Source organism: Emys orbicularis, chromosome 10 (assembly GCF_028017835.1).
Source record: "Emys orbicularis isolate rEmyOrb1 chromosome 10, rEmyOrb1.hap1, whole genome shotgun sequence".
NCBI classification, from domain to species: Eukaryota; Metazoa; Chordata; order Testudines; family Emydidae; genus Emys; species Emys orbicularis.
In genome coordinates this window covers 77,917,939-77,945,844 of record NC_088692.1, presented here as the reverse complement: position 1 = coordinate 77,945,844, position 27,906 = coordinate 77,917,939, and the positions used below count along the sequence as shown (strand labels likewise).

The 27,906-nt window shown below is 43.4% G+C and overlaps 1 protein-coding gene across 1 annotated transcript in view; it reads left to right on the top strand.

The window, feature by feature from the left end:
• LOC135884230 (A-kinase anchor protein 13-like) overlaps nt 1–27,906 on the top strand; it is a 46,935-nt gene that overhangs the window by 2,146 nt on the left and 16,883 nt on the right. The window contains exon 2 of the mRNA XM_065411486.1: nt 27,250–27,397. Coding sequence (XP_065267558.1) covers nt 27,250–27,397 — 148 coding nt within the window. The remainder of the gene's footprint in view (nt 1–27,249; nt 27,398–27,906) is intronic.

The following is a 27,906-nucleotide window of genomic DNA, read 5'->3' as shown; positions in this document are numbered from 1 at the left end:
AGTGTGTAACTTTATGAATTTCCTGTTCTTGAGTGCTTGATTTCTCAGTCCTAATGCTGCACTCAAGCTAAGTTTATTTCCCCCCTATCATTTTGATTGTTTTGCATTTTATAGATAATAAATTCATGTATTGGACATATTTACGAGGTCTCTTTTTCCATGTGTGGAGGCAGGAAGGATTAAATGGAAGTTTAGTTTAGCACAGTAATGAACAAAATGATGATAATACTGGCATACTCTATAGTTTTTCTTTGTGTATGTTGATATGAGCATGACATGACTGTTACTGCTCTGGTGATTTCCCCCACCCCCCTCAGTAGCTATAAAAGTTAATCTGCTTCTACTGAAATCAAGAGCCAGTTTCAGTAGATGCAAACAATCCAGGAAAATAAATATGTTTGCTTTCAATTTATGGACTGCATAGTTTTTTGGATCAGTTTCATGTTCCACCTACCACTAATGGACAACTGATCTCTCTCCATCGGTTGAGTGGATTGTTCCATGTGAGAGGAAGGGAAAAAAGATTAATACCAAAAACAGATCAACCACTTTCTGATTTTTTTTTATTTTTTTTTTGTTCAAAAGGGGGAGACAGAATAATTTCCAGGACCAGTCAGCAGTGGGCATTACTATCAAACAGCACTAAAAGTTCTTGGAATTTGTGTTCTTTTTCAGATTGACATTTATTAGACATCCCATACATAGGCTTGGTTGGGGGCTGCATTTCTGAAAGCTAAGAATTGCATTCAAAACAAGACATTCATTTGTTAATAAGGAATATGCCATCTACGAAGCAAATTATTGGAAATGAACGTAGTGATTATCTGGAGGGAGCCACATACACCAGTGATTGCTTCCAGGAAAAGTTTTTTGTTTTGGTGTGATTTTTAGGAGGTCTTTCTGGTGTGGCCTTTTTTTGACTAAGAAAATAAAGTTTTAAATATGAGTAGCAGTTGCTATTTCTCTAGCAACTTTTATCCTGAAAGCGGGGAAGGGGTGTGTGTGTGTAAGTAAAAATATATTTAGGGATCCATTCTCCATACACCAAACTGCTTCTTTTTTTGACAACCACTCTGCACCAACAGCACTGTCCTGCCACTTTTAGAGGGAGAAAGTGAAAAATAACATCTTCAGTTGAACTTCAAGGTCTAGTTAGAGAGGCAGAATGCAATTTACCCTAGCAGATACTTGACTGAGACAACTAGGTTAATGCTCTTATAATTGTGAAAAGTGTTGTGGGAACCTAAGAGGTTACATGTGCTTAGGACTTAGATTTTGTATATAATAGAAAAAAGGGTATTTCCAATAAAACAATATCCTTTAGCTCCATACTGGGTAATTGATTCATTACACTGAGTTGGAAGGAAAGAGAGCCACCTACTGAATCACCACTACTACTTCCTAAATCACCTGGATTTTCATTCTCCAGTTCCATAAGAGCTGACCCATCCTGTCTCTGCTTAGTTTGTGAGATCTGGTGAAGTCACAGCCTGAGATGATATGGCTACAGGCCTTTGAGAGAGCTTATTTGAAGACCAAAAGAGAGCCGCTCAAATCCATGTTTAAAATGAAATGTCAGCATTCCATTTCAGCATTCTCTGGTGAGTGAGAATTAAAGCCAAGAACTGTAAACTGCAGGTGTGATGCAACTGCTCTGGAAAAAAAAATAATCAGCAGGTAGCGATGAAGTCAGTCTATTCTTTTAGCATCTGTGTGAAAGTGGGCTCACACTTCGTGCTGAAAACAACTGGCCCTTGTTGTATTTGGCTCCCCTGTGACAATTGTATCTCTCCTTTAATCTCTGAGTAAGTTACCTACACTTTATAACAATACTTTTTAATGTGTTCGTTCTTAGCTCCTTGATTTGGCTCAGCTCCCAGTGTACACAGTGATTCAGTCACAAGGCCTTGCAACTGATGTCAGAAGAGGCAGGGCAGTCAAGTGTTCCTCAATATAGCACCGTGAAACATCAGCAGAGTGTGATATAATTAATGCCAATATTTAATCAGGCTCCAGGCCAAGCAACTATCACCTCAGTGTAGCTGTCAACACTTAGTTACTGTATAAAAGGTGGTATTCTATTTTAAAGTCTAGTGTGTTGTTATAGTGTAAATTTAAGGCAAATAAGTTTAAACCCACTTTTCCCCTCCCTAACGTGGGAGGTGCTGTTATATCAGCTGCAGTCTTATTGATAACAAGTAACTCTGAGTTGGGAAGTCATTGACAAGGATTATCTATATCCCCATAACAGATGAATTGCCACTACTAACCTGGGGCTTTCAAAAACTTATGATATGGACCACACTTTAACACAGAGATGATCTTGTGCACTATAATCAAGTTGTGGGGTGCAATAGTGCCGGTCAGAGAATGCACTTTATATCTTGGCCACAGTCCCGTGACATGGGTCAGGGTTACAAAAGGTTTATGTCACATGACTGGGATCAGTATCCAGAGCCTCCTGTGTATACTGCTATAATGGACCTCTTCCCCTCCAATTTGCAATTGTAAGGACCATCTCTCATCTTGTTCACAATTGCGTAATCTTTTTGGGACCTCTACAGCAATTACATGGAAAATGGCATTAGGAGAACATTCATTGTGCCCTATTGGCCTTCTAGTGCATTGTAGAAGCAGGATATAGGAAAGAGGAACCAAAGCTACGTGACTGGACAATTCTCCATGGACCACCATAGTTATCCAGTTATCTACCTCACCTCATCATAGGGGAACTCCTATGTTAAAGCAAAGGCACAGAATTAAATCTAGAAAAGGCCTTTAACTCCTCGCCATTATCATTTCAGATTGCAACACCATTCCATCATTTCAGGGATCTCCTAAGCAGTGAAGTGGATTAAGAATGGGAGTTTCAATCTTAGCTTTGACTCTGTGATGGATTTTGTATGTTCAAGTCAGACTTTAAAAGTTATTTTGTCCCTTCCGTTGGTGAGTGTAAAGGTGGGTGTGGAGTTGGGAGGTGACAAACATTTTATTAATGAAGGGAGGGATATGATCACAACCAGACATAGTTTTCTGAAGGTCTTACAGTGAAATCTCTCATCTTAACTATGTCATAGACTTTTTTTTTCACTCAGAGAACTTGCAACTAGACCTAGAATATCAGGAGATTATTGCCAGTATTGCATTTGGGGACTTTGAACTGGAATAGCCAGTTCTATTGCAGGTGAGGGTTGAGACACATTGGTAGCGCAAGGTTAGTCTCTCAGGGCTGGTCTCCACTACAGGGAGATACAGGCTGCTGCAATCGATGAAGCAGGGATTGATTTAGCGGGTCTAGTGAAGACCCGCTAAATCGATGGCAGAATGGTCTCCAGTTAACCCCAGTACTCCAGCACTGAAAAGAGTAAGAGAAGTTGACCGGACAGCATCTCCCATTGACGCAGCACCATGAAGACACTGGGGTAAGTCGACCTAAGCTATGTCGATTCCAGCTACATTATTCACATAGCTGGAGTAGTGTAACTTAGGTTGACTTGCCCCTGTAGTGAAGACAAGCCCTCAGTTTCCTTAGCACTTAGACTTTTTTAAAGTGATCTTTGATTTCTGACTGAGTTAAAGAAGCACCTTTGTCTATAAGTGAAATTCAGTTTTAGTCAGTTCTTTGGGCTGAATGGAATTGCTACCAATTTAAACAACTAGAAAGGAAATATGAACAAGTTTTATATAGGCAGTATTTTGCTTTTTTATGGTTCATAGAATCATAGAATATCAGGGTTGGGAGGGACCTCAGGAGGTCATCTAGTCCAACCCCCTTCTCAAAGCAGGACCAATTCTCAACTAAATCATCCCAGCCAGGGCTTTGTCAAGCCGGGCCTTAAAAACCTCCAAGGAAGGAGATTCCACCACCTCCCTAGGTAACGCATTCCAGTGCTTCACCACCCTGCTAGTGAAATAGTGTTTCCTAATATCCAACCTAGACCTCCCCCACTGCAACTTGAGACCATTGCTCCTTGTTCTGTCATCTGCCACCACTGAGAACAGCTGAGCTCCATCCTCTTTGGAACCCCCCTTCAGGTAGTTGAAAGCAGCTATCAAATCCCCCCTCATTCTTCTCTTCTGGAGACTAAACAATCCCAGTTCCCTCAGCCTCTCCTCATAAGTCATGTGCTCCAGACCCCTAATCATTTTTGTTGCCCTCCGCTGGACTCTTTCCAATTTTTCTACATCCTTCTTGTAGTGTGGGGCCCAAAACTGGACACAGTACTCCAGATGAGGCCTCACCAATGTCGAATAAAGGGGAACGATCACGTTTCTCGATCTGCTGGCAATGCCCCTACTTATACAGCCCAAAATGCCGTTAGCCTTCTTGGCAACAAGAGCACACTGTTGACTCATATCCAGCTTCTCGTCCACTGTGACCCCTAGGTCCTTTTCTGCAGAACTGCTACCTAGCCATTCGGTCCCTAGTCTGTAGCTGTGCATGGGATTCTTCCGTCCTAAGTGCAGGACTCTGCACTTGTCCTTGTTGAACCTCATCAGGTTTTTTTTTTTGGCCCAATCCTCTAATTTGTCCAGGTCCCTCTGTATCCGATCCCTACCCTCCAGTGTATCTACCACGCCTCCCAGTTTAGTGTCATCTGCAAACTTGCTGAGAGTGCAGTCCACGCCATCCTCCAGATCATTAATAAAGATATTAAACAAAACCAGCCCCAGGACCGACCCTTGGGGCACTCCGCTTGAAACCGGCTGCCAACTAGACATGGAGCCATTGATCACTACCCGTTGAGCCCGACGATCTAGCCAGCTTTCTATCCACCTTACAGTCCATTCATCCAGCCCATACTTCTTTAACTTGGCGGCAAGAATACCGTGGGAGACCGTATCAAAAGCTTTGCTAAAGTCAAGGAATAACACATCCACTGCTTTCCCCTCATCCACAGAGCCAGTTATCTCCTCATAGAAGGCAATTAGGTTAGTCAGGCACGACTTTCCCTTGGTGAATCCATGCTGACTATTCCTGATCACTTTCCTCTTCTCTAAGTGTTTCAGAATTGATTTCTTGAGGACCTGCTCCATGATTTTTCCAGGGACTGAGGTGAGGCTGACTGGCCTGTAGTTCCCCAGATCCTCCTTCCTTTTTTTAAAGATGGGCACTACATTAGCCTTTTTCCAGTCATCTGGGACCTCCCCCAATCGCCATGAGTTTTCAAAGATGATGGCCAATGGCTCCGCAATCAGGCCCAGTTTTTTTAACCTTTCCTTAGAAATCAGATCTAAACCTTCTGTAATTTTTGTTGCTCTCCTCAGGACTCTCTCCAATTTGTCCACATCTTTCCTAAAGAGTGGCACCCAGAACTGTACACAGTACTCCAGCTGAGGCCTTACCAGTGCTGAGTAGAGCAAGATAATTACCTCTCATGCCTTACATACAACACTCCTGTTAATACACCCCAGAATATTAGCCTTTTCTGCAACTGCTTCACATTGTTGATTCATATTCTATTTGTGATCCACTATAACCCCCAGATCCTTTTCTGCAGTACTAAAACTTAGCCAGGTATTCCCCATTTTCTAGTTGTGTATTTGATTTTTCCTTCCTAAGTGAAGTACTTGTTTTTATTGAATTTAATCTTGATGAATTCAGACCAGTTATTCAATTTGTCCAGGTCATTTTGAATTCTAATCCTGTCCTCTAAAGTGCATGCAACCCTCGCCTCTCCCCGCTTTCCCCCCGGTCATCTGCATATTTTATAAGCATACTCTCCACTCCATTATCCAAATTACTAATGAAAAGATTGTATAGTACAGGACCCAGGACTTACTCCTGTGGGATCCCACTAGATATACTCTCTGTTTGACTACCGTACTCTTTGAGTATGGTCTTTCAACCAGTTGTATACCCACCTTGTAGTGTATAATTTCATCTATACCACATTGTCTTAGTTTATTTATGAGAATGTCATGTGGGACAGTGTCAAAGCCTTACTAAAACCAAGATACGTTGCATCTATTGCTTCCCCCCATTCCCAGGCTAGTAACGCTGTCAAAGAAGGAAATTAGGTTGGTTGGACATGATTTGTTTTTGACTAATCCATGCTGGCTGTTCCTTGTAATCCTATTATCCTCTACGTGCTTACAAACTGATAGTTTAATAATTTGTTCCAGTATCTTTCCAGATATCAGACTTAAGCTGACTGGTCTGTAATTCCCGAGGACCTTGTTCCCCTTTTTTAAGATAGGTACTATGTTTAGCTTTCTCCAGTCCTCTGGGACCTCACCCGTTCCCCTGTGAGTGCTCAAAAATAATTGCTAATGATTCCGAGATTATTGCAGCTAGTTTTCTAAGAACCATAGGATGAATTTGATCAGGTTCTGCTGACTTGAAAACATCCAATTTATCTAAATATTCTTTAACCTGTTCTTTCCTTATTTTGGCTTGTGTTCCTTCCCCTTTGTTGTCAATATTAATTGTGTTGAGTATCTGGACACCATTGACCTTTTTAGTGAAGACTGAAGCAAAATAGGCATTAAACACCTCAGCCTTCTTGATGTTGTCAGGTACTAGCTCTCCTTCCCTGCTAAGTAGAGGACCTACATTCTCCTTGCCCCTAATGTATTTAAAGAACCTCTTATTGTCTTTTATGTCCCTTGCTAGGTGTAACTCATTTAGTGCCTTAGTCTTTCTGATTTTGTCCCTACATGCTTGTGGTATTCTTTTGCACTCCGCCTTAGTAATTTGGCCATGTTTCCCTTTTCTGGTAGGATTTCTTTTTGATATTCATGTCATTAAAGAGCTCCTCATGGAACCATACTCCTATCTTTCCTTCACATGTTGAGAGCGACGTTCACTTCCCTAGCAGACAGCCTAAGCTTAATTCATGCTGCTCGACCCACGTTTATACGTTCTACCCCACAGGAAAGAGATCCGCTTAGAACTTTTTCAATTGTTTGTTCTGAGACTGTTGTTTAAGGCCCACAAACCCACTAGTGCCTTCGCCACCACAACATTGCGTACAGAAGGAAGAGAGAGGCATTAATAAAACCAAGGAAATTCTTCTCGGTTCCTCAATGTGTCCTGCCTTCTTCATGTCTCCTGTTTAGATTGTAATCTGCCCAGAGCAGCAACTGTCTTCATCTGTGTGTCTAGTACAGTTCCAAGCACATTGTCTGCATTTAAACACTAACAGTCGTTATGAGCGACGGCGAGGTACCAAAGTTGCCAGTGTGGATGGAGGAACTGAGCTTTTTGAAATGGGTTAGAAAGTAATTACTTCCTGCTGGGTAGGTGGACAATGGCTGATTAAAATCAAATTTAAATAACGAGATTGTGGTGAGTGAAAACACAAAGAGGAGTCAAAGCAGTCAGTGTTTGACAGCAGAATAATTACCATGTCTGAAACGGAGTCTCAAAGTGTGCAACTTGTGCACCATTGTGTACTATAATTAGTGATCTTTTAAAATATTTATCCAGAGGGATGAGGCCCAAGTGAAATGTCTTTGCTGTGTGTGATGCTACCTGTTAATGAAGTTTGTCTCTGAAGCCATTGGATGGACAGATACGTTTTAATCACTTACCTAAAGGCAATAAAACTGCTTTCTTGGAAAGAGCCAGGGTGATACAGGCCACTTGGGATTTGAGGGTATCTGATAATGACAGGCAGGAAGCAGAATGTATCTTGGTCTTCTTTTAACATGGGAGTAGTCCATGAACATTATTCTGAGCAACATAGTAGCCTTGTGTGACTTTCTCTTGGGATCCTCAGGCAAGAAGAAAAGACGCTTTGATCTTGAGTTTTGTAGTTATAAAGGCAGGAGACTCTGATAATCTCTTCTGTCATGTATTAGTTGGGCACTTGAATTTTCTCTTAATGACAAGGTGATTTTCTGTTCCTTCACCCCCAAAGCCTTTGACTTCCACAATATGAGAAGGCCTTTTAAACGAGGAACAAAGAACACATTAGTCAGAGTTATTTAAAGGGGGACCTGACAATCTAAGGAGACTTTTTAGAAAGTCTTACAGAAAGCATCATGCTCGGGTAAATTCTGACCTTTCAGAGTAACACATATTTGGCAGCTCTAAAGAACAATGTGCAGCTTTCCCTTTGTATCTTTATTTTTTGCCTCCCAGATGGAAATGCAAGATATCCTTACATATACTTTCCTGCAACATTGTCCTTATTCAACTATGCACCAAATGATGATGTTTGATCCCTATCCTGGCCTTTGATCTGTGATCCTTCCATTCCCAGCTCCCCAAATTCTTGTCCACGTCATGCTAGGATAGTTTGTCTCCTATTCTGTTGAACTGTAGAGCCCACCACTGCTGATGAAGCACAATGCTGTGTTCCTGCAAACCAATATGCTGCTTCTTAGCTGTACAGCTGAATCCTGGACTTGCAATGTATTGTTGCCTCTTAGGTCTGACCTCACAGGTCCCCACAATTTAAGAGCCACTTTGAATAACTCTCACACTAGGAGCTGCATTAACCCATGAGCCCCGCTGAATACCAATGTAAACACCTTCGCACATCAATCATGTATTTAATATAATGTTCATTCACATATTTAAAGCAGTCTTATCTAGAGCAGCCTCATGAAATGAAATGACCATCAATTGAGAGCTTTCCTGCTTAAAGACCATACTCCTTCCAGACTGGTCACGGGGTGAGTTGCAGTTGGTAAATCCCTTCTCAGCCTTCCTCCCCTATTTCTCACACGTTCCAAACACTGACACACAGTTTACTTAATTTAGTTTGAAACAGCCCCTCCTACTTCCCCCACCCTGTATTCCATCTTTTCTGCTAGGTCGGTATAAATGGGGCTTGTCTGTGTATGTCAGTCTTATGGTGAAATAACATAAATGGATTGGCTTAAACAAACAAACCCAAGGCATTTATTGTCGGACATTCAGCCCTTAAGTCACCATTATCTTGAAGTATTATAGTCTACGTGATATTGAAATAATTTGTGCCTTCCCGGAGCCCCCTCTACCCCCTGCTGAAGGCACCATTATTGTTCTGAGCTGTAACATCTTGATCGTGAAGTTGGTTACTTTAAACCCCGAGTACTAAAAAGCGTCACAAACTTCTTCATTGGAAAAGTAGCTACTATGCAATGCACAGTAAACTAATCTGTTAAGATAGCATATAGCTGCCAGGCCCTGAGTTCAGGGTTCTCTATCTCCCACAGTGGCTGGTGAGCTCGCCAGCAGCAGGAACAGTGGAGAGGGTTGCATCCCTTACCGCACGTTGGGTGATAATGTCACCACCAGCTGTCACAGGAAAAACGCAGATCCCAGGACTTAGAGACTTCAGCTGTTCTTTTCGGTGAAGTACGTGGGGGAAGGACAATCGGGTGGTTAGGGCACTAGCGTAAGATATTGAGTTCTCTGCTCCACTACAGACTTTTTGTGTGACCTTGGGCAAAGATGCTTTAACCTCTCTGTACCTTAGTTCCCCATCTGTAAATGAGGAGATCATCACTTCCCTAACTCTCAGAACTGTTGAGGATAAATGTATTAAAAAGATGGTGAAGTGCTTTGGGGTGTACTGATGAAAAGCACCATATAAGAGTGAGCTATTACTATTTATGTAAAATTAAATCTATGTATTCTGCAGCTCATTTGGGTTCTTAAATAGCTTTTGAAAAAAAAATTTCAGTTCATCTTTAAAAATGACCTGATTAAGTCCCCGCTCAACTCCTCCAGAACTCTTATCCCCTTTGGTTTCTGTAACAAAATGTCAACGCTTGCTTTGCCTGGAGCTGATTTTTACAACCTGGTTAAATCCTCTATGGAATTTGGCCAGAGCAGGGCTATGTTGAGGATACTGACAGGCCTGAAACTGTGAGAGAGAGAATGGTAGTGTACGTTTTCAAATCACTATAAGCTTTCAAATCTCATCAGAAAAACATATCTGCTCTCCTTTGCTTGTCACATCTTTCTCTCCCCCTCATTCTGCTATTGTTTCTTACGTGGCTCTGTAAAGTGTGTTGGGAGACAGTTTGTAGGAAAGATGCTATGTGACATATAGCTGTCTAAATAAACCAATATGTTTTTATTTATAAATGGAAAATAAAATAGAGAAGCAATTATTAGTTTCTTGTTGAGATCAGTGCTGTGTACTGCCACCCAGTGGCAACTGCGTTACAGGACAAAGATTTTAATGCTGAGGTTCTGCTTTCAAGTCAGTGTTACTTGTTGCAAATGATTGTTTGTTAAGGAGTAAAAGAAGGTTGTCTAGGGCAAGAGGAAAAATACTCGTCCTTAGTAAAATATAGATACAATGTATTGCATTCCTAGTTGCAAAAATGTACAATGTCACTTTAAAACTTGGCTTGATTATTACTGTAGCTCTCAGTACTGTAGTTGTGAAATATTTTTAAGTGGGAGAGGCTGTTTTGCAGCTGGTAGGGAAATTGACACTTCAAGTCACGGTCTGAGCTGCATCTTTTGGAGTGTGTTGCTGGAGAGAGGAGGAGAGTAGAGTGAGGAGAGCCCTTCTGCTGCCATGTGCCTTTAAATCGGGGAAAGGCTTAAAACCTATGACTTTAGATACAGCTGCTCTGCTTTAGAAATTATACCATAACCATTGATAGGAAACAGTCTAATAAAAAATACGGTCATATGTACTTAGCCTCCAGGAATTCTGAATCTCTCCTTTTAACTCCATGGTGCCAGGGCTGACTTTCCATTTCTCAGGCAGCAGATGCATTAACACGGCCTGCTATTTTCCCTTTCCCATGTTTAAATAAAAGGCCCATTTTGTTGCTTGTAATTGGTTGAAAGTGGTGTTGATCACTCAGGCAGCTACTAATACAATTATATGGTTGAATACTTTATCAGTGTAGCCAAAAAGGCTCAGATCTTGAAAGGTATTAGACTCTTCACTTCCATTGATTTCAATGGAAGTTAGGAGCCCAAAATACCTTTGAGGATCTTGACCTAAGGCTTGGAGAGAGGGGCAGGGACAAGGAACCCTGAGCAAGTTAAAGTTGGCTTGCAAGATACTATAATTCCATCACAATAGCTTTCAGGATTCCTGTGGACCCCAGGGTGGTATGATTGGCACTAATGCCATGAACTATTGCAGCAGTTCTCAAACTGTGGGTCCTGACCCCATTTTAATGGGGTCACCAGGACTGGCTTAGACTTGCTGGGGCCTGGGGCTGAAGCCAAAGCTCGAGGGCTTCAGCCCTGCGCGGCGGGGCTCACATTACAGGCTCCCGCCTGGGGTTGAAGCCCTTAGGCTTCAACTCTTCCCACCCCCCTGCCCAGAGTGTTGGGGCTCAGGCTTTGGCCACCGCATGTGGGGCTTGGGCGGACTCAAACTTCAGTCCCCCCTTCCGGAGTCATATAGTAATTGTTGTGGTCAGATGGGGGTCATGGTGCAATGAAGTTTGAGAACCCCTGAACTATTGGATAGCGTAAGTGGTAAGGGTACAGGCTTTGGGGTCTTTCACTGACATTCTGGGGCCACATATTGGGGAGATTTGCCCCCCACGCGCACACCCCCCAACTAACAGCAGAACAATTTTGGAGCTGCTCCCTGGTGCTGCTTTGCTTAATGGCTGAAGTAGCTTACTTGGGGCCATTACATCAGGGCTTGCATACAGCCAGAGTAGTATGGAGAGACAATATATACTATTAGTTAATATTAGATGATTAGACTATTTGATTATTAGACTGTTAGATAATCTACTCTACTCTAATCTAATATTAGATTAGACTATTAGATGATAATAATGCGTAATATTAGAATAAACCATTCTAATATTAAAAAAACTAAAGTAATACAACAACATTGATTTTTTTCAAGCTGTATCATAAAATAACAGGGTTGGAAGGGACCTCAGGAGGTCATCTAGTCCAACCCCTGCTCAAAGCAGGACCAATTCCCAGATAGATTTTTGCCCCAGATCCCTAAATGGCCCCCTCAAGGATTGAACTCACAACCCTGGGTTTATTAGGCCAGTGCTCAAACCACTGAGCTATCCGTTTCCCCCCGTAGCTGTAGCTGTAGCTGTAGCTGTAGCTGTGTTACTTTTGGAATAGTTACCTTGATTGTGAAATAACGCCCAGGCAGTAAACTACTAGTCCCAGCTACTTTTCTGATGATAATCCCAGCAATTCTCTGGAGGTGTTGTGTATAACATATATACATTTGAAGGTTTTTTCCATTTTTTTTATTAGTTAGGTTTAATTTCGCCATTTCAGAGTTAATTCTAACATGTCCTCTTAGGTATTGGGAATTAGTTGGAACACTTCTTGAACATTTTCATATCAAGTCACAATATGTGTCTTCCTTTTATCACCACTGAGACACAGGTATTTTGCTGATTTCCCCTATGGGTATCTCCCTTTCAGATTGCCCATAGTAGCTTGTTGAAGTACACCTCATGCTATAGCTATTTTGGAGATAGACGTACATTGTCAAGTAGTGTAGGCTTCACTAGTCCTGCAAGATGCATATTATCTTACCATGTGTCTTCCTGAGTGTATCCATTGGTGTGGGGGTTTCAGTATTGATCACCTTAGTGATCTTTATATCTATATATATCTATCTATATATATATATATATATTTTACTTCACTGTATTTACTATAGATCCCTTAAGTTTCTCACATGTCCCTATTATCATAGAACTCCTGACTCTGTGTCCCATGCTTTCAGCACACAACTATCCTTCCTCCCTCAAAATGGTCAGTTAACAACATATTTCTGGACCAAATACTTCCTCACGGACTTGGCAGTGGGAGTCATTTAGCGCAGGGGTTCTCAACCTTTTTCTTTTTGCTGTCCCCCCCCCCCCCCCGCATGCTATAAAACCTCCACAGCCCACCTGTGTCACAACAACTGATTTTCTGCATCTAAAAGCCAGGGCCAGCGTTAGGGGGTAGCAGTTGTTTGGGGCCCCATACTACAAGGAGCCTCATGAAGCTAAGCTGCTCGGGCTTTGGCTTCAGCCCTGGGAGGTGGGGCTCAGGGCCTCGGGCTTCAGCCCCATGCAGTGGGGCTTCGGCTTTCTGCACTGGGCCCCAGTGAGTCTGATGCTGGCCCTGCTTGAAGGACCCCCTGAAACCTGCTTGTGGCCCCCCAGGGGGTCCTGGACCCCTGGTTGAGAACCACTGATTTAGTATATGAATCTGTTTCAGTTTTGGCTTTGTGGTCCTCTTTTAACACTGAAATGGGCTGGCTGGCTCAGTGCACTGTTAATGAGGTATAAGGGGTGTCATCTCTAAGTGCCTGGTTCAGTCATTATTGTAGTGTGGATTAAAAAACATACATAATCTTTCAGCTATTTGATGGCCTATTGTGAAATGAGTTGGGATCTCTGAATTCACTCTAGTGGATAGGAGTTCATGTTGCAAAATCAGGCTCTTTTAGGGTGACCAGTTGGCAAGAGTAAAATATCAGAACACATTGGGGGCGGGGGAGGCAGCCACAGGCACACAGCCCTGACCGGAGCCATGGGGCGGGGGGTGCACAGCCCTAGAAAGCTGCGAGGGGGGCGTACGGCCCCTGCTGCAGCCCCCGCCACAAGCCACAGGTCGGGGGCACAGGATCCTGGTTGCAGCCCCAGTTGCAGGGCAGGGGAGCGAAGGGTCCCAGTTCTAGCCCTGGCTCCGGCTCCAGCCGCAGTCACGGAAGGGAGGCCCACAGTCCTGCCTTCAGCCCCAGCTTCAGCTGCTGACAGCTGAAACTAACTAAATCAGGGAGGTCCAGAATCAGTGACTGCCGTGCCCTCCCTGACTAAATCGTAGAATTAGTTATAATCCATATTTAAACATACAGATTTATTTGTACACTAAACAAACGGGTAAAGAGTGGGGTTTTTTATTCAGTCAATAAATCAACTTCAAAATTTGCATACCTCTTAGATTTACCAGAAGTTTGTACTTCTTGGATGACTTTGCCATAATCATGACTTGCTTCTGGGCAATCACAAAGTTGTAGAAGTCCTTGCAACTGATCCAGAAAGTCATTTTGACAAGGGTTTCAGATGGCACCAAGTCTCTGTTGCTTCGATTCCGAACATCAGTCCATGTACCTTTCATGATTGAAAATACACGCTCTGTGTATGTGTTGCTTACTGGTATATTGAGCATGTATGAAACCAGCTTTGTCATGTTCAGGAATTCAGTGCCACCGTCCTTGTTTCTCAGCACTTGAGACCAGGGTTCCCCAACTGAGTATGTGCCAGGCTCCAAATTGGAGTTGATGTCTTTGATGATACAGTACTCATCATAGAGCTGATCAGGATCCACTGTTTTCTGTAGGTTTACAGCTGTCACAGCTGCAGACAGATCCCTGTATTCAAATTCCTTATTAACTTTGATGTTCAAGCACTGGGTATTGAACAAGTAGCCAGTTGTTGAAAAATCAAACAATTTCTCCAGATATAGGACCGACACATGGTAAAATTTCATGAAGTCTTTCCGGAGACATTCAGCAGTGACAGGCAGCATCTCAGTTAATGCATTTTCAACTTTGGAGCCGAAGAATTTGTCATTCTTCCATTGCTGAAGTTTAATTCTCAGATTATTCATTATGGCATACACTTCACATGCCGTCACACTGTCATTTTCCAAACAAAGTATAGTATCATTGAAGATTTTCAGGACATTCTGGAGAAAAACCAGATGAATCTCAACTTTGCTAGGCCCCTCACTTTGTTCACCATTTTCCATGTCAGAGAACAGCGTCCATAGAGATTTTGGGCACTCGTCACTGCCCAGAGAAACAAAGTAGCACTTAACAACCTGCCAGTATTTACAAGCTTGTTTACAGCTGGGAAAAGACTCAACCAGCGTGTCGGAACGTGGCGCAGTAAAGTGGCATACTCCATATCCACAAAGTCAAACATCCTTCAGTGCTGCTACTCTTTTAGCAGAACTGCTGAAATGATTGAATGTCTTAATCACCAGAGTCTCAATGTCAACTTGCAGGGTATTGCTAGCATGTTTCACAGTGTTGTGCACAACATGGGGAGGGCAGTTTGCAGGCAAGATATTTTCGTCTTATTTTTTTAAATTCTGGTACACTGATTGTCGCTTTCCATAATTCACGTTCGCATTATCAGCACAGTAGAAAGACACTTTGTTCAGGTCTAGTTTGTGTGTTGCAAGTTTTTCAAGTAATGTGTTGCTTATTGCCTCTGCAGTCTCTTTGCTTTGCTCATAGAAGTCTAACAGTTTATTTTGGACCCCACGTTCGGGTGTCCAGTATCTCAGCGATAAGGGGAAAGATTTCACATTGCCCTTGTTAGATGCATCTGTGGCAACTGAGAAATAGGGACCGTCTGGATCTTTTGAAAATCTTGTCGAGAGCGGTGACAGCACGTTTTTGATCAATGCCTCTGCTTTAGTTCGGCCACAGCTGGCATGCTTCACAATCGTTGAATCTGGATACAAGGTGGGCGCCAGTTTAAGTTCACAGTCACACGAGCGATAGGAGTGTTGATGGACTACTGTGTGGTAAACTTGTTAGCTAAGCAGCAATAACCTTGTTATTGAAGGATTCATTTGACCTGCTGAAAAAAAATGAGACCAGGGTATTTGCTCTTGTGAGTGTCGGTGTTTTGTTCATGATTTTTTGAATCAGCATGATGCTTAACATTGGACTCACCGTCATGGCAAATGCTAAATTCCTTCCTGCATGCTTTACAAAAGGCTTTTGAATCACACTCGTAGGATTTCCGAATCCAGGTGTAAGTGTTTTCCCATTCTGTCCTGTATCTGCACTGTCTTTTTTGTGTTTTGGTAGTTAGCTCCTTACTTGCTGTTGCCATTTCGGGCGGGGTTTTCGGCTGAAGACCATTAACTAGAGAGCTAGCAACTGAAAAGAACCACACAGTCTCTGTGCTTCTTACGTGTTACTAAGTGCCCACTGTAGTTTGTGCTACGGTATGCACTGTGGTTCAGAACTGTAAACTACATATCCCTACTGTAAATTGTGTTACACCTGAAAAACCAAAATTGCCAGCAGATAACATAGTGTGCAATCAAGTTTAACAAACAGGACATCCCCAATTGACTAATTTTCTATTTCACTACCAAGTTTTAAATTTTACCTGAATATCCGGACAAATGGCATCCCAATCGTACATCAATCAGGTGCACCCCCCCAGGTGCAGCCCCTGCATGCCAGTGTAGGTAAGTGACCTGGGCAGCAGCTTAGCAGTGCTCAGCCCTGGGGCGGAATCAGCATGTGCAGTGCTCCAGCAGCAGCCTCTGCAGCCCCGCCCCCGGCATGGCTAGGTGCTTCCTTTCCCTTGCTCTGCCATGAGCTAGGTGGGCTGGTCTGCACACACTGTGCTGGGGGGAGGATGCAGCTATTACACCTGCCCCCGCCTCCCCCATCGAACAAGGAGACGTGTCTCATTTCAGAGCTAGCAGTTCTAGCCCTTCCGCTGCATCCACGGAGCCAGCTGTGGGGGACTCCCTGCCTGGCTCTGCGAGCCAGGGCTCCCTGCAAGCTGCCTTGCCCAGCCCTCCTTAGGGGCACCCTGAGCGTAGAGGGGTTCTGCTCCAGGGCTGTCACTCAGCCCTGGGTGCTGAGAGCCATTGGAACACTCCAGCCCTGGGGGTCAGCAGCTGCCCGGGCTCAATTGGCTGAGGTGGGTTTTCCTCTCTGTTGTCGCTACCCCCCGTTAAAATAAATGGGCGACTTCAGTTCACTTTGGATCGGTCCAATCCCAAAGCTTGTTCGCCAAGAGCGGGTTTGGATCGGGCGCAGCGCTAATCCTGGTCACAGAGAGCCGGCAGGTGACAGCTGAATCGAAGCGTGACTTTTGTTCCCAGCCTCATGGAAAGGGCAGCTCTTTCCAGTACTGGGTTTACAGTGGGCACCGGGACACTCATTGCAGAGCCCACTTCTACCCTTGCAGTAGCCTGAGCATGGTGCCACACTGCCGGTGCGTGCACACTCCCAAGTGCTGGCGCAAGGCCCTTGGCGGCAGTGTGGGGGCGCGTGCCGAGGAGGGGGTGGGGTTCAAATGGGCACACAGCAGGCAGCCTCCCCCCTCTCGGAGCGAATGAGACTCCGCCGGCGAAAGGCGTGAGCCTGGGAGCTTCGAACCCAGCAGCAGTCCATGTTGGGGGAGGGCTGTCCCTCTCACCCAGCCAGCGCCCCGTGGACCCAGCTTCACATGGGCTCTGCCCCCTGCTTCATGGGCTCCAGCGGCCTCCACCCCAATGGCTCCTTCCACCCTGTGAAGTGCCCCCTGTGGGACCTCCATTTTTGTGGGCTCCAGCGCCCTACATTCATGGGCTCCAGCGCCCCTCCCCCTCCGAGGACTCCCCCTCCTGGGCTCCATTCTCCGCTTGCTGGGCCCCTGGGGATCCCCTGCCCCCATTCAGGGGGTCTGTGCTTTTCACACTGTCCCCTCTTGGAGCTCTTCTTCCCTCCCCCTAGGCTTTATTCCTCCCTGACCTATTTCTTCCCCTGGACATAGGCTGGTGTCATTGTGAGGACAGCGGAGTGGGCTGGGGCTCCTTCCCGGAACTGTCCATCTGTGTGGTGGTTTTGTTTGGCTCCTCTCCACCCCCTGCCCTGGCCAGACCCCAGTGCAGCTCCAGCTCCGGACAGTCTCTGATGCCCGCCACCTGTGGGGCCCCGCCTGCCTCCCCAGATCTGAGCCGCCTGGGATCGGTGCAGAAGTGGGTCCACTCTCGGCCAGTGGGGGGTGGGGGTCAGCGTGGAGGGGGCTTGGCTGGGCCCCTCCAGGCAAGTGGGTCCTGAGGGAGCCTGGCTGGGGCGGGGGCAGGCCCTGGCATGACTGATAGCGCTGCTCTCAAGGGGCTGGAGTGATTCCCAGGACTGGCCCCAGCCATGCTGCTGGCTCAGCCCAGCTGACACTCACCTCACCTCCCAGCAGGGCTGGTGAGTGCGGCCAGGGGAGGGGGCAGGGCATGAGGGAGGGAGTGTCTGGGAGGTCTGTGGTGGGTGCTGGGCTGTGAGGCGGTGGAGGGTGCTGGGCAGTGGGGGAGGTCTGTGTGTGTTGGGGTGCTGGGCAGTGGGGGTCTGTGTGGGGCACTGTGTAGTTGTGGTGGGGCTGTGGGGAAGGGCACTGGCTAGTCGTGTGCCAAAGGTTGCTAACCCCTTGATTAGAGGGTGAGTCACTAATGAATGTCATGGTGATTTGAAATCTTGAATGGGATTGTGGGGTACTCACCTTCCCCTTGGTTTTGAGCTGCCATTTATTCTCTCTACTAGACACTTTCCATGGAGAATTTTCATCCACCCCTAATGATTATTTCCATTTTACAGATAGGGTTGCCAATCCTCCAGGATTGGCCTGGAGTCTCCCAGAATCGGCACCGATCTCCCGGTGCCTATTGAAAGCAACCTGGGAGATTTTAATAGGATATTTTAAGAAAATGTCATGTGGGGGAGGGGGAATCTCCCAGAATAGCTTCAGTCAGAGTTGGCAACCCTATTTACAGATGAGAAAACTTGAGGCACAGAGAAGTGAAATGATTCGCTGAGAACTGTTCTTGGGGCAGCCCCTCTACAGGTCCCAGCTTTCTCTAAACTGGTCTCTCTGTATTTCTATTCATCTCAAATTAGCCCAGTCCCATCAACTTGACCTACAATGAGTCAATCAGCCCTTAAACTCCAGAATTTGCCATCTTCCTTTGTCTCCCTGTCAGTTTGTTATAGGCAGAGTGGCATGGGACTGTTAGCCCTCTGCTCCCCTAGGTCTTTCTGCCTCCTCATTGCGCTCTGTTTTCCTTTTTTATGGCTTGGCTTGTTTTCCTTATTGGTCCCAGCTGTGGGTGCATTCCTCCATGATTGGCAGTTCTGGCAGCTGTGCTGGGGTGTGGTCAGCCTAGTTGCCAGTAAGCAGGGAAGATTCCTTTCCTGCCTGTGCTCACGTGGTGTTTATAAACCCATTACTCTTACCCAAAGTCATACAGGATATGTCTACACTGCAGCTGCTGCACAGTGACTCACAGTGTAGACGTACTCACAGTGACTCTGGAGTGAAATCTGACTTCTCTTTGTGTGCCCATAGCAGTAGATAACGCTTCTGGCTTGGAGGTTAGATGACAACATGCCTACTTCATTTAAAAAAAAAAAAAAAAAGTTGAGCCTGAATCAGTTCAAGGAGGAAAACAATCAAAGGATTTCAATTTTCTGTGCCCATAAAAGAAGATCCACATTGAAACTGTGTGAACAGCTTTCCATTAATAAAGAAGTTACCAGTTTGAAAGTATAAATTGCTATGATACCAAAAGGCATAATGTAATAGGAAGTTGACCCAAGAACAAGTCAGTTCTGTTATGAATGGAAACAGAATTAAACCTGTTAAAAGGGCATATTATTCTCACTTGTCTAATCTAACACTCCAAGCCAAACTCTTCAATAAAACAGCAGAACTCTTCTTGGCAAAGGCTGTTTGGAAAGAAAAGTGCTGAAAGGTATCAGACCTATTTTTTGCATCCACTTAGTAAATTTTTCCTAGTCATCTAATACATGCTTTTGTGCCCAGCATCAGTGTACTGTAGTAGGTGCTACCATGATGAAAAATGTAACCAGAGATTGTACTGATTAACATCAGCAATCTCATGCTTGCATTAGAAATAAATGCAGGATTACCAAGTGCTGATATATTCTGTCCATTTACCATTCTGCTTTTAATAAAACTTCTAACACATCATACTGGAGTTTACATTTATTTAAATAGGCCTAGGCTTTGTCTGGGTTAGGCGAAAAAAGATGAGTTTTTGATATGTTTGCTTACATACTTTAAAACACCACAATAGGATAAGTGGTATAAGGATAAGTGGTATTTTAAAATGTGCTAACTGCTTGAGGTGAATATGGTTCACATTAAAATACAACTTAAACTGTTTATAGTGGAATTTTAAAATACGTTAGCTAGCACATTTAAAAAAAAATCCTTTTCCGGCCCTAATCTGGACAAACACAAGCGTATAGGAAACCTGTAAAATGATATAGTTTTGCTTTGGGGATGAATGGATTACTGTGGGTCTTGCTTCTGCCATTTCTTATTGAGTCCTCATGTGATCCCAAATGGTGCACGTTACAGGGGAATCCTTATGATTCGGTATCATTTGCAGTATAGAGTCCGATAAGATTGATGGTTCCCCAGCACTTACAGAAGCAGACAGACAAAGATGGTCAATAACTCAATTGGAAATTTGAGCTTTTGCTGTATAATTAAACTGTGCAAACATTTAAGAGATTAAGGTAGTCTCTTTTTAGAATGCAGATACATTTTTAAGAAACAACAAATAAATTAGTAATATTTGGCTCTTGTATAGTGGCTCTTGTCTAATAACATCATAGAAATTTACGAACGCTGATGAAGTAAGCTCATATAAAAGCCCTACAAGGGCAGGTCATTCCCCTTTTACAGATGGAGAAAGTGAAACACAGAAAAGAAATGGTTTAGCCATGATCACTCAGGGCTCATCTACACACAGTTTTTGTACTCCCATTACTGTAATGGTTTAGAAATTGATACAAAGTGGTATAGTGCTCTAGTGTTGACACAATTATATTGCTGTAAGGGTGCTTATATCGATATAGCCACCATTATACTGGTGTAACGGTGTCAACTCTAGACATTGTACCACTTCAGTTAAAATCAGTTTCTAAATTGATATAGTGGTACAAAAATTGTGTGTAGATCAGCCCTCAGTGAATCTGTGGCCAAGTCCCTTATCTTTAGTCATGTGCTGTGACCACTAAACAACATTCCCTCCCCAGCTGGAGATACTGAATGTATCAATAATAGGCTTAATTCATACAGGTCACATCTCTGAAATGTTTATTTCATACATCTTGAATCGAAATTTGGGAGTTGAAAGAAATGGTGACCTTTTGTGTGAATGGACATAAAATGGAATGTTTTCATTTCCAATGGGCTTTAAGCTAAGTAAATATTACTCAATCCAAACTAGGTTTGAAATTAAATTATTCTTATTTGTTGGCATGTGCCGGAGAATTGCTTTGATCTATCTGTACTTTCACCAAAGGGGTATTGGCAGCCTGGCTTTCCATTTGTAGCCATTCAGGATGAAAGGGGTTATAATAGCCACCTTGTGTGGCAGTGATATTGAACAGATGACATTATTTGGGTAATATTAAATGAATAAAGGTAAACATGATTCAATTAAAATGTTTTTGCAGGCAAAGTGCAATAGTGCTATTGGAAACTCTTCTATGTGGGTTTAAGGAATTTGGCCACATTTGTAACTGGTTTGCTTTAACTCTGAAGTTGTTGGAAAGAGAGAACCTTGTACTGTAAACTGTTAATTCATATTTTTAAAAAAAAAATTTTTTTTTTAAAGTAACTTTTGGATATGGATTTTTTTATGATGAAGATGACAGAGTTTTGCTGTCTGTTACCGATTTTAATGAGAGATATTAAAGGCCACCCACTTTCTTAATCATGATAATTAGAACTTGTATATCTCCTTCATCCAGGGGTCTCAAAGTAGATTACAAACAGTTAATTATGCCGTACACAATAGCAGATGGCAGTTCAGAAGGCGCGCACAAAGGTGAACTGCAACGCACAATAAATGAATGAATGAATGGCATCCTTTCCATCTTGCTAATGACCCACAAAGAGAATGTCAGTTTGTTTAAAAAAAAAAAAAAAAAAAAAAAAAAAGTCTATGCTTGTCTTTTATATTAGGAATATTGGGTATTGACTTCCCGCTTTTTATTAAAAGACTTTGGCAGGGTTTGGAGAGATCTGGATGGTGATGTCACATGAAACTGACACCTGAGCTGCAGCTCCCAGGTTGCTAACTGAGGTGGCAGGAGATGCTTATTCTTAGGCCTTGCTTAGGTACAAAGGTACCTTGTTTCAACAGAATTAGTTAACTTAATTTGATTCCGAACCCCACTGAACACCAGTGTAGACGCAGTTTACCAACCTTAGTTTGAAATAGAGTTCCAGGGTAGACCCATAAAGTGTGGTTTACAGTCAAGTAAGGCCCTGTCTATGTAGGCCCTGTCTATGTAGCAGAAAATGGAGCATTTTTCAATTGTGTTAGTTCAGTAAGTTAGCTTAGCATCACTGGAATACCCCTTTAGCACCTGTGTAGACACAGTTTTGTGGCACAATGTGGACTGCGGGGGTGTGACCAAAATGATGTGCTCTAATTGCCCAATGTAGACGCTGTTGGTGCGAACTAAAAGGTACTTAGTTTGCGTTAACGTAGTCCTCTTTCAAACAGGACTGTACTAACACAAACTAGGTAATGTTTAGTTTCTGTCAGCATCATCCACCGGGGAGTGCAACATTTTGGTGCGCTCTACAGTTCACAGCCCCCGTAGTCTACACTGCAGTCCAGTGTAGACCTTTACAATCATGCTAGCTGATTTTGTCGTAACCTAGGCTTCTCTCTAGACGTTAACTCAACCAGTTTAGCATATTCTGAAGTACAGTTGCTTTGCGTTGACTAGAGTTTTAGAAGATGTAAAGTAGAGTTAGCTAACTTGATCTAACATCACTCCTTTAAATCCTAGTCTAGACGAACCTATATAGAGGGCCTGAGGGGTTCTAGTATTTGTCCACATCTGCAACTTGTTCTGTGTTAGTCCTTTATCCTGCTTGTTTTAACAACTAGGTGCATGTATCTATAGTTTTTTGCTCTAATATTTGTGAGTTAACCTGTATCTCCTCAGCTTGTTAAAATAAATTATTACCCTGATGGCCTTTGTTTAGTCCATGTGTGTATAAACCCATCAATACATGGTTAAATAAATAAAATAAATTAATGGAGATATCCTATCTCCTAGAACTGGAAGGGACCTTGCAAAGTCATCGAGTCCAGCCCCCTGCCTTCACTAGCAAGACTAAGTACTGATTTTGCCCCAGATCCCTAAGTGGCCCCCTCAAAGATTGAACTCGCAGCCCTGGGGTTTAGCAGGCCAATGCTCAAACCACTGAGCTATCCTTCCCCTTCTCATGTACTCTGTGCTGATTACTTTTGTTCCAAAGGAAAGTGATGAGCCATATTTACAGGTTCTGGGTTTAAAAATATGAGCCTTAGCTGATATTTGTTTAAACAATCAGCTCTGTTGATGGGGTTGTCTTAAACTTTAGCAGGACTTTAGGTCCATTTAAGTATTTGCATGTGGATGCCATGGGGGCGGAACAGGTTGAGCAAGGATGAAGAAACAAAAATCAAAGCAAAGGGAGAGATTTGTAGGTTAAAAAGTGTGGGTTTTGAATAGTTGCTTCAAAACCAGACATATTTGTTGGAATGGAATCTTTTAGTTCTACATGTGAATTAGTAATGTTTGAATTTCAAATCTGAGACTTTTTTCCATCTTTTTTTTGGTATCATTGAAAACACACACATTATATTTCTACCTCTTCTGTGTATTATTACTTTTGTATCCTCTAGAACAGGGTACGCGGCACACCAGGGTAAGTCCCTGGACGGGCCGGACCTGTTTGTTTACCTACCGCCTCTGCAGGTTCGGCCGATTGCGGCTCCGTTGGCCCACGCTGCTTCCCACAGCCTCCATTGGCCTGGAGCGGCAAACCGCGGCCAGTGGGAGCTGCGATCGGCCGAACCGGCGGAGGCGGCAGGTAAACAAACTGACCTGGCCCGCCAAGGGGCTTACCCTGGCTGGCCACGTGCCAAGGTTTGCCGATCCCTGCTCTGGAACTCTGCTCTGGTATTATCTCCTGATAGACTGCAGAAGCACTTCTTCTAGTGCCTTTCTGCCACTGGTGAAATAATTTTTGTCAAGATGAATTGCAGCAAAAACAAAAAGTGGGTAATATGCTAATTGTTTAATTGTAAGCATTACTTTTATGAGCAGTGATGATGGACTAACCTGTGAGCCATGATACGAGGACTAGTGATAGGTTTAACTCTCCGCATGATCTGTACACACTTGTTTAACTAATGGTGTACTTTTATACTGATTTATTTAAATTGATGCATCTTTGTGTGTGGGCACTCTTAAATGGATTTAAATCTGGTTGATATCTGGTTAGCTTGTTCCTGAAAACAGGGGAAAGCTTAATCGATAAAACTAGTTTTAGGTTGATGATATCAGTGTTTTCCCTCAGGGTTTTCCACTAGTGTAATGACACTAGGGCAACTTTGTATGTTGACAAGCCCGCAGGAGCCTATCTGCTGAAACCACATTACCACACATAGTTATGTCACCCTTGTGGTTTTCTCATCCAAAACCTGCTTAGATTTACTACCATACGGTCCACATCTGGCATATGACTAGTTGGCAGTAGTGTCAACTCTCATGATATTTGATGTTTTTCTTAAAGCCCCAGCTCCTAGAGTCATGAAATTATGTGACATTCTATTTTATTTTTTCCTTCCCCCACCCCCTTTTCGTTTGTTTCTCTTTCCTTTTGTTTTGCTGGTTTCTCTTTCCTTTTGTTTTGCTGGTTTCCCTTTCATTTTCCCTCGTTCTTTCTTTCGTTTTCATTTTCTTTTTCTTTCGTTCGTTTTTTCTTTTGTTTTCTCTTTCTTTCAGTGGTGTACCTTTACTATAGAGTCCCATGGAAAGTGAATGGGGTTGGAGTGGAAGACTGGAGGGAGAGGTACTTGAGGCGGTTTCTGTTCAGTTAGTCTCCTCTAAGGCAGATTCTCTGTGGTTAGCATCCTCTAGGGAGGCCATGGGTGGTCTGTAACCATAGAAACTCCACACACAGCATCACCCAACCAGCTGCAGATACAGAGAGAAGGCAAGAGTAACACTATGTGGAGTGATGTAGGGTGCTGTGCTGTGTCGAAGGGTACGTTGGGGGACTACTTTCTTGGTGAGAGGAATGAGGCAAATCCAAAGATGGACATGAGGAACCAGAGATGAGTTTGGGGGAGCCAGGCCAGGGTGATGGAGGGGCAATTCAAGTGAGGGAGCCAGAATGTGAAGCGGAGTGTGGAGGAGCTGTGGGGATCCAGAGGTAGAAGAGGGGGTGGGGGTGGGGAACCCAGGGTGGGAGGGTGAGTGAGCAGAAAGGAGGATGGAGTGGAAACTGAATGGGAATCTGGTGGATTTGTTTGGGAGAAAGTTAATTTGAGAGGGAGGAGGAGAAGCAATGAATTGAAGGATTTTAGAGTCAAGGTTATATAATGAGACAGTGCTTGTTGTTTGAATATTCAAATTAGATTTTGCATAATCTGCATGGAGCCTTTTCCAAACTTAAAACATTAATGTATGCTAAGTGGAGTGGTGACACAGGGCTAGTTAATACGGCTTAAATTTTAAAACCTGAGGCATCAAACTGGTTTTGATTTTAGTAGATTAGTGGGCTAGAAAAGGACCAGACATTTCAGCCTACTGTTCCCAGTGATGTGTGTCTTAAGCAATTAATTGTAGGCAAATTATGAAGGAGAGCAAAGTCATACAAAACACCCTTCACCCTTGTTATTTCTGTATGTACTTTCCTTCCCTTGCAATGAATGTATCTCCGAGGCTGCAGGAGAGTGGATTTTTAATCTTTCATAGGTATTTATACACCTTGAAACCAGATTTTTAGAGTTGTATGTCCAAAAGAATGTGTATAATTTGCACATACAATTACTTCAGTTACATGCAGAGTTACTTATGATAACTGCATATCATTTATGCAGAGATAAGAAGGGCTCGAAAGCCTGTCTCACGGACAGAAGTTGGTCCAATAAAAGATTTCATTACATCCCCCACTTTGTCTCTCTAATATATTGGGACCAACACAGCTACAATTATACTGCATGTCTCATTTATGTATACTTTTTTGCAAACAGTAGTTCTAAAAATCTAGGTTGTGCAGACTGAGCATAGGAGTGTCACCTGAGACAGCAAGAGATAGAGGAGAAAATCTGCCACTTATTCAGGGTATATTCTGGTTTCATGGACTAGTGTATTTGATCTAAATAAGGTTTTGCAGCCTCATCAAAGCATGATCTGCTAGAGAATGTGGCAAACGAGGAGGTAATGCATACCTTGCAACAAGGCAGTGGATATTTTCAAATTGTTATAGTTTGGTAAAAGTGTAATTGCACATGACCATGAAGGCATGACAATAAATCTTACTTCTAGGCAATATTGATATGTGCCAGTACATAGCTATTGGGTTACAAAGGGAGTCAGATTTGAGTCCTGAAAATATAATGCCTATTCTCCTGTCTGGAGTTGTTGTTCCAGGAAGGGTAGGTCTATTGAGTATAATTTTGCAATAACACTGTCCTTGGTTCCTTACGATCATGTTTCTGTCCCCCTCTCTTTGTAGCAAGAGAAAACCCTATTGAATTTGATGCTTCCCTAGGTTTCTGTGTTTGTGTGTTGAGGAGAGGAGTGGTCAGTGCTTGAGTTAGTTACCTTGCAGGTATCAGTAGGTAGTTACCTTGGCACAGAGAGGGATCAAAGAGAATTTAGGCTGGGATACTTTGGATACTTGAGCAATTTTTGGTTGCTCTCCATGCTTCCTTGTGTGTGTCAAACACCAATGAGATGCTACAGTACCATCGTGATATCACGGTGCTGATTTTGATCTTGTGCCGACGTTTCCAGATGTTGTCGCCTACCATGGCCATTTGAGCAGGGTTTGGGAATTTTTTTACATAAAAATTAGTTAGTCTTTAAGGTGCCACCAGACTCCTTGTTGTTTTTACATAAACAGTTTTTCATCAGAAAATAACACATTGTCGAAACCGAAACTTTTCGTGAAACCATACCAGTTTTGGAAAAAACTTGAATCAGGCAGGATTCTCAGGTCCGGTATGGGATTTCTGGTGAGAGAGAGGAGCCAGTGGGTAGGGCATGCACCTGGGATGTGGGAGGTCCAGGTTCAAGAATCTGCTCTGCCTGACTGAGAGCAGAAACTTGAACCAGGTCCTCCCACGTTTCAGGTGAGTGCCCTACAGACCAGACTGTGTTGGCTGTTCTGGGGTGAGGGCTCTCTCTTGCTCTCTTTTTTGGAGGGGGGTGGGTGAGGGGTAAAATTTTGTAAAAGTCTTCGTTTCATCCCAGTGCAATGTGGGAGTTTATTTTTTTTCCTCAAACCTTGAAAATTTTCATGGGATGGGAAAACTGTTTCCTGTCAGGATCTAATAGCCGTGCCTCTGCATATCTTTTTGAAGCTGACTGCTGTGCTTGATGATCTGGTCAAAATGCATGCTGAAATCTACCTGTATATCTGAAGATGGGAGCAGGACTCTTAGAGTGATGTGAAAAAGGACAGAGAAGAAACCAGGAGCCTTGGAGACCGAGAGGGTCTTTTATATAATAAAATTATTGAGAATGTGAACTTGACCTCTGGCTTTTTTTGCCCTTTTCTTAGGGTGACTGTGTTATTACAGTACGGCTGACAGAAGAAGCTGAACTTGAAGATGATGTAGTTTTTTACTTGGTGTTTACTGGCTCCGCTGTCCAACACTGCACAAGCACTAGAAAAATTAATCGTGGGACCTTGGAGACCATTGCTCCTGGTAAGCTTTCTTTGCAAAACACAGCCTAAAACAATTTGTGAAAACGGATCCATCGAAGTTTATTTAAACCTCATGTAATGTTGAGAATATTATTTTCCCCTACTTGCACAAACTTTTAGAATAAAAAAATATGTATCTGGAATGATCATTTTAAACCAGGCTTTGACTGGATGGGTTTTTTAAAAATGATCCAGAGGCAAACAGAGGTTTATAGTGGAATCGCATCAGTATGGTAGCATAGTTATTGAATGCATAACTGTTACGCTGTACAAAAGAAAACACAAAGTTTTGCTTATGCATGTTAAGACTTTGAGTAAAGGCCAGACAGAAGAGGACACAGTTGCCTTTACAAATGTCTAGAAATGCCATTTGTTCAAGGGGATTTGCAGCGCAGTAAGGAACTGGCTGCATTTAGGTTGCTAGGGTTGAGTTGAACAGAGGCTCATTAATGTAGCCACAGGTACAGGCTTCCTCCTTTCCTGGGGGGTGTTCCACCCCAGGCCCAGCTC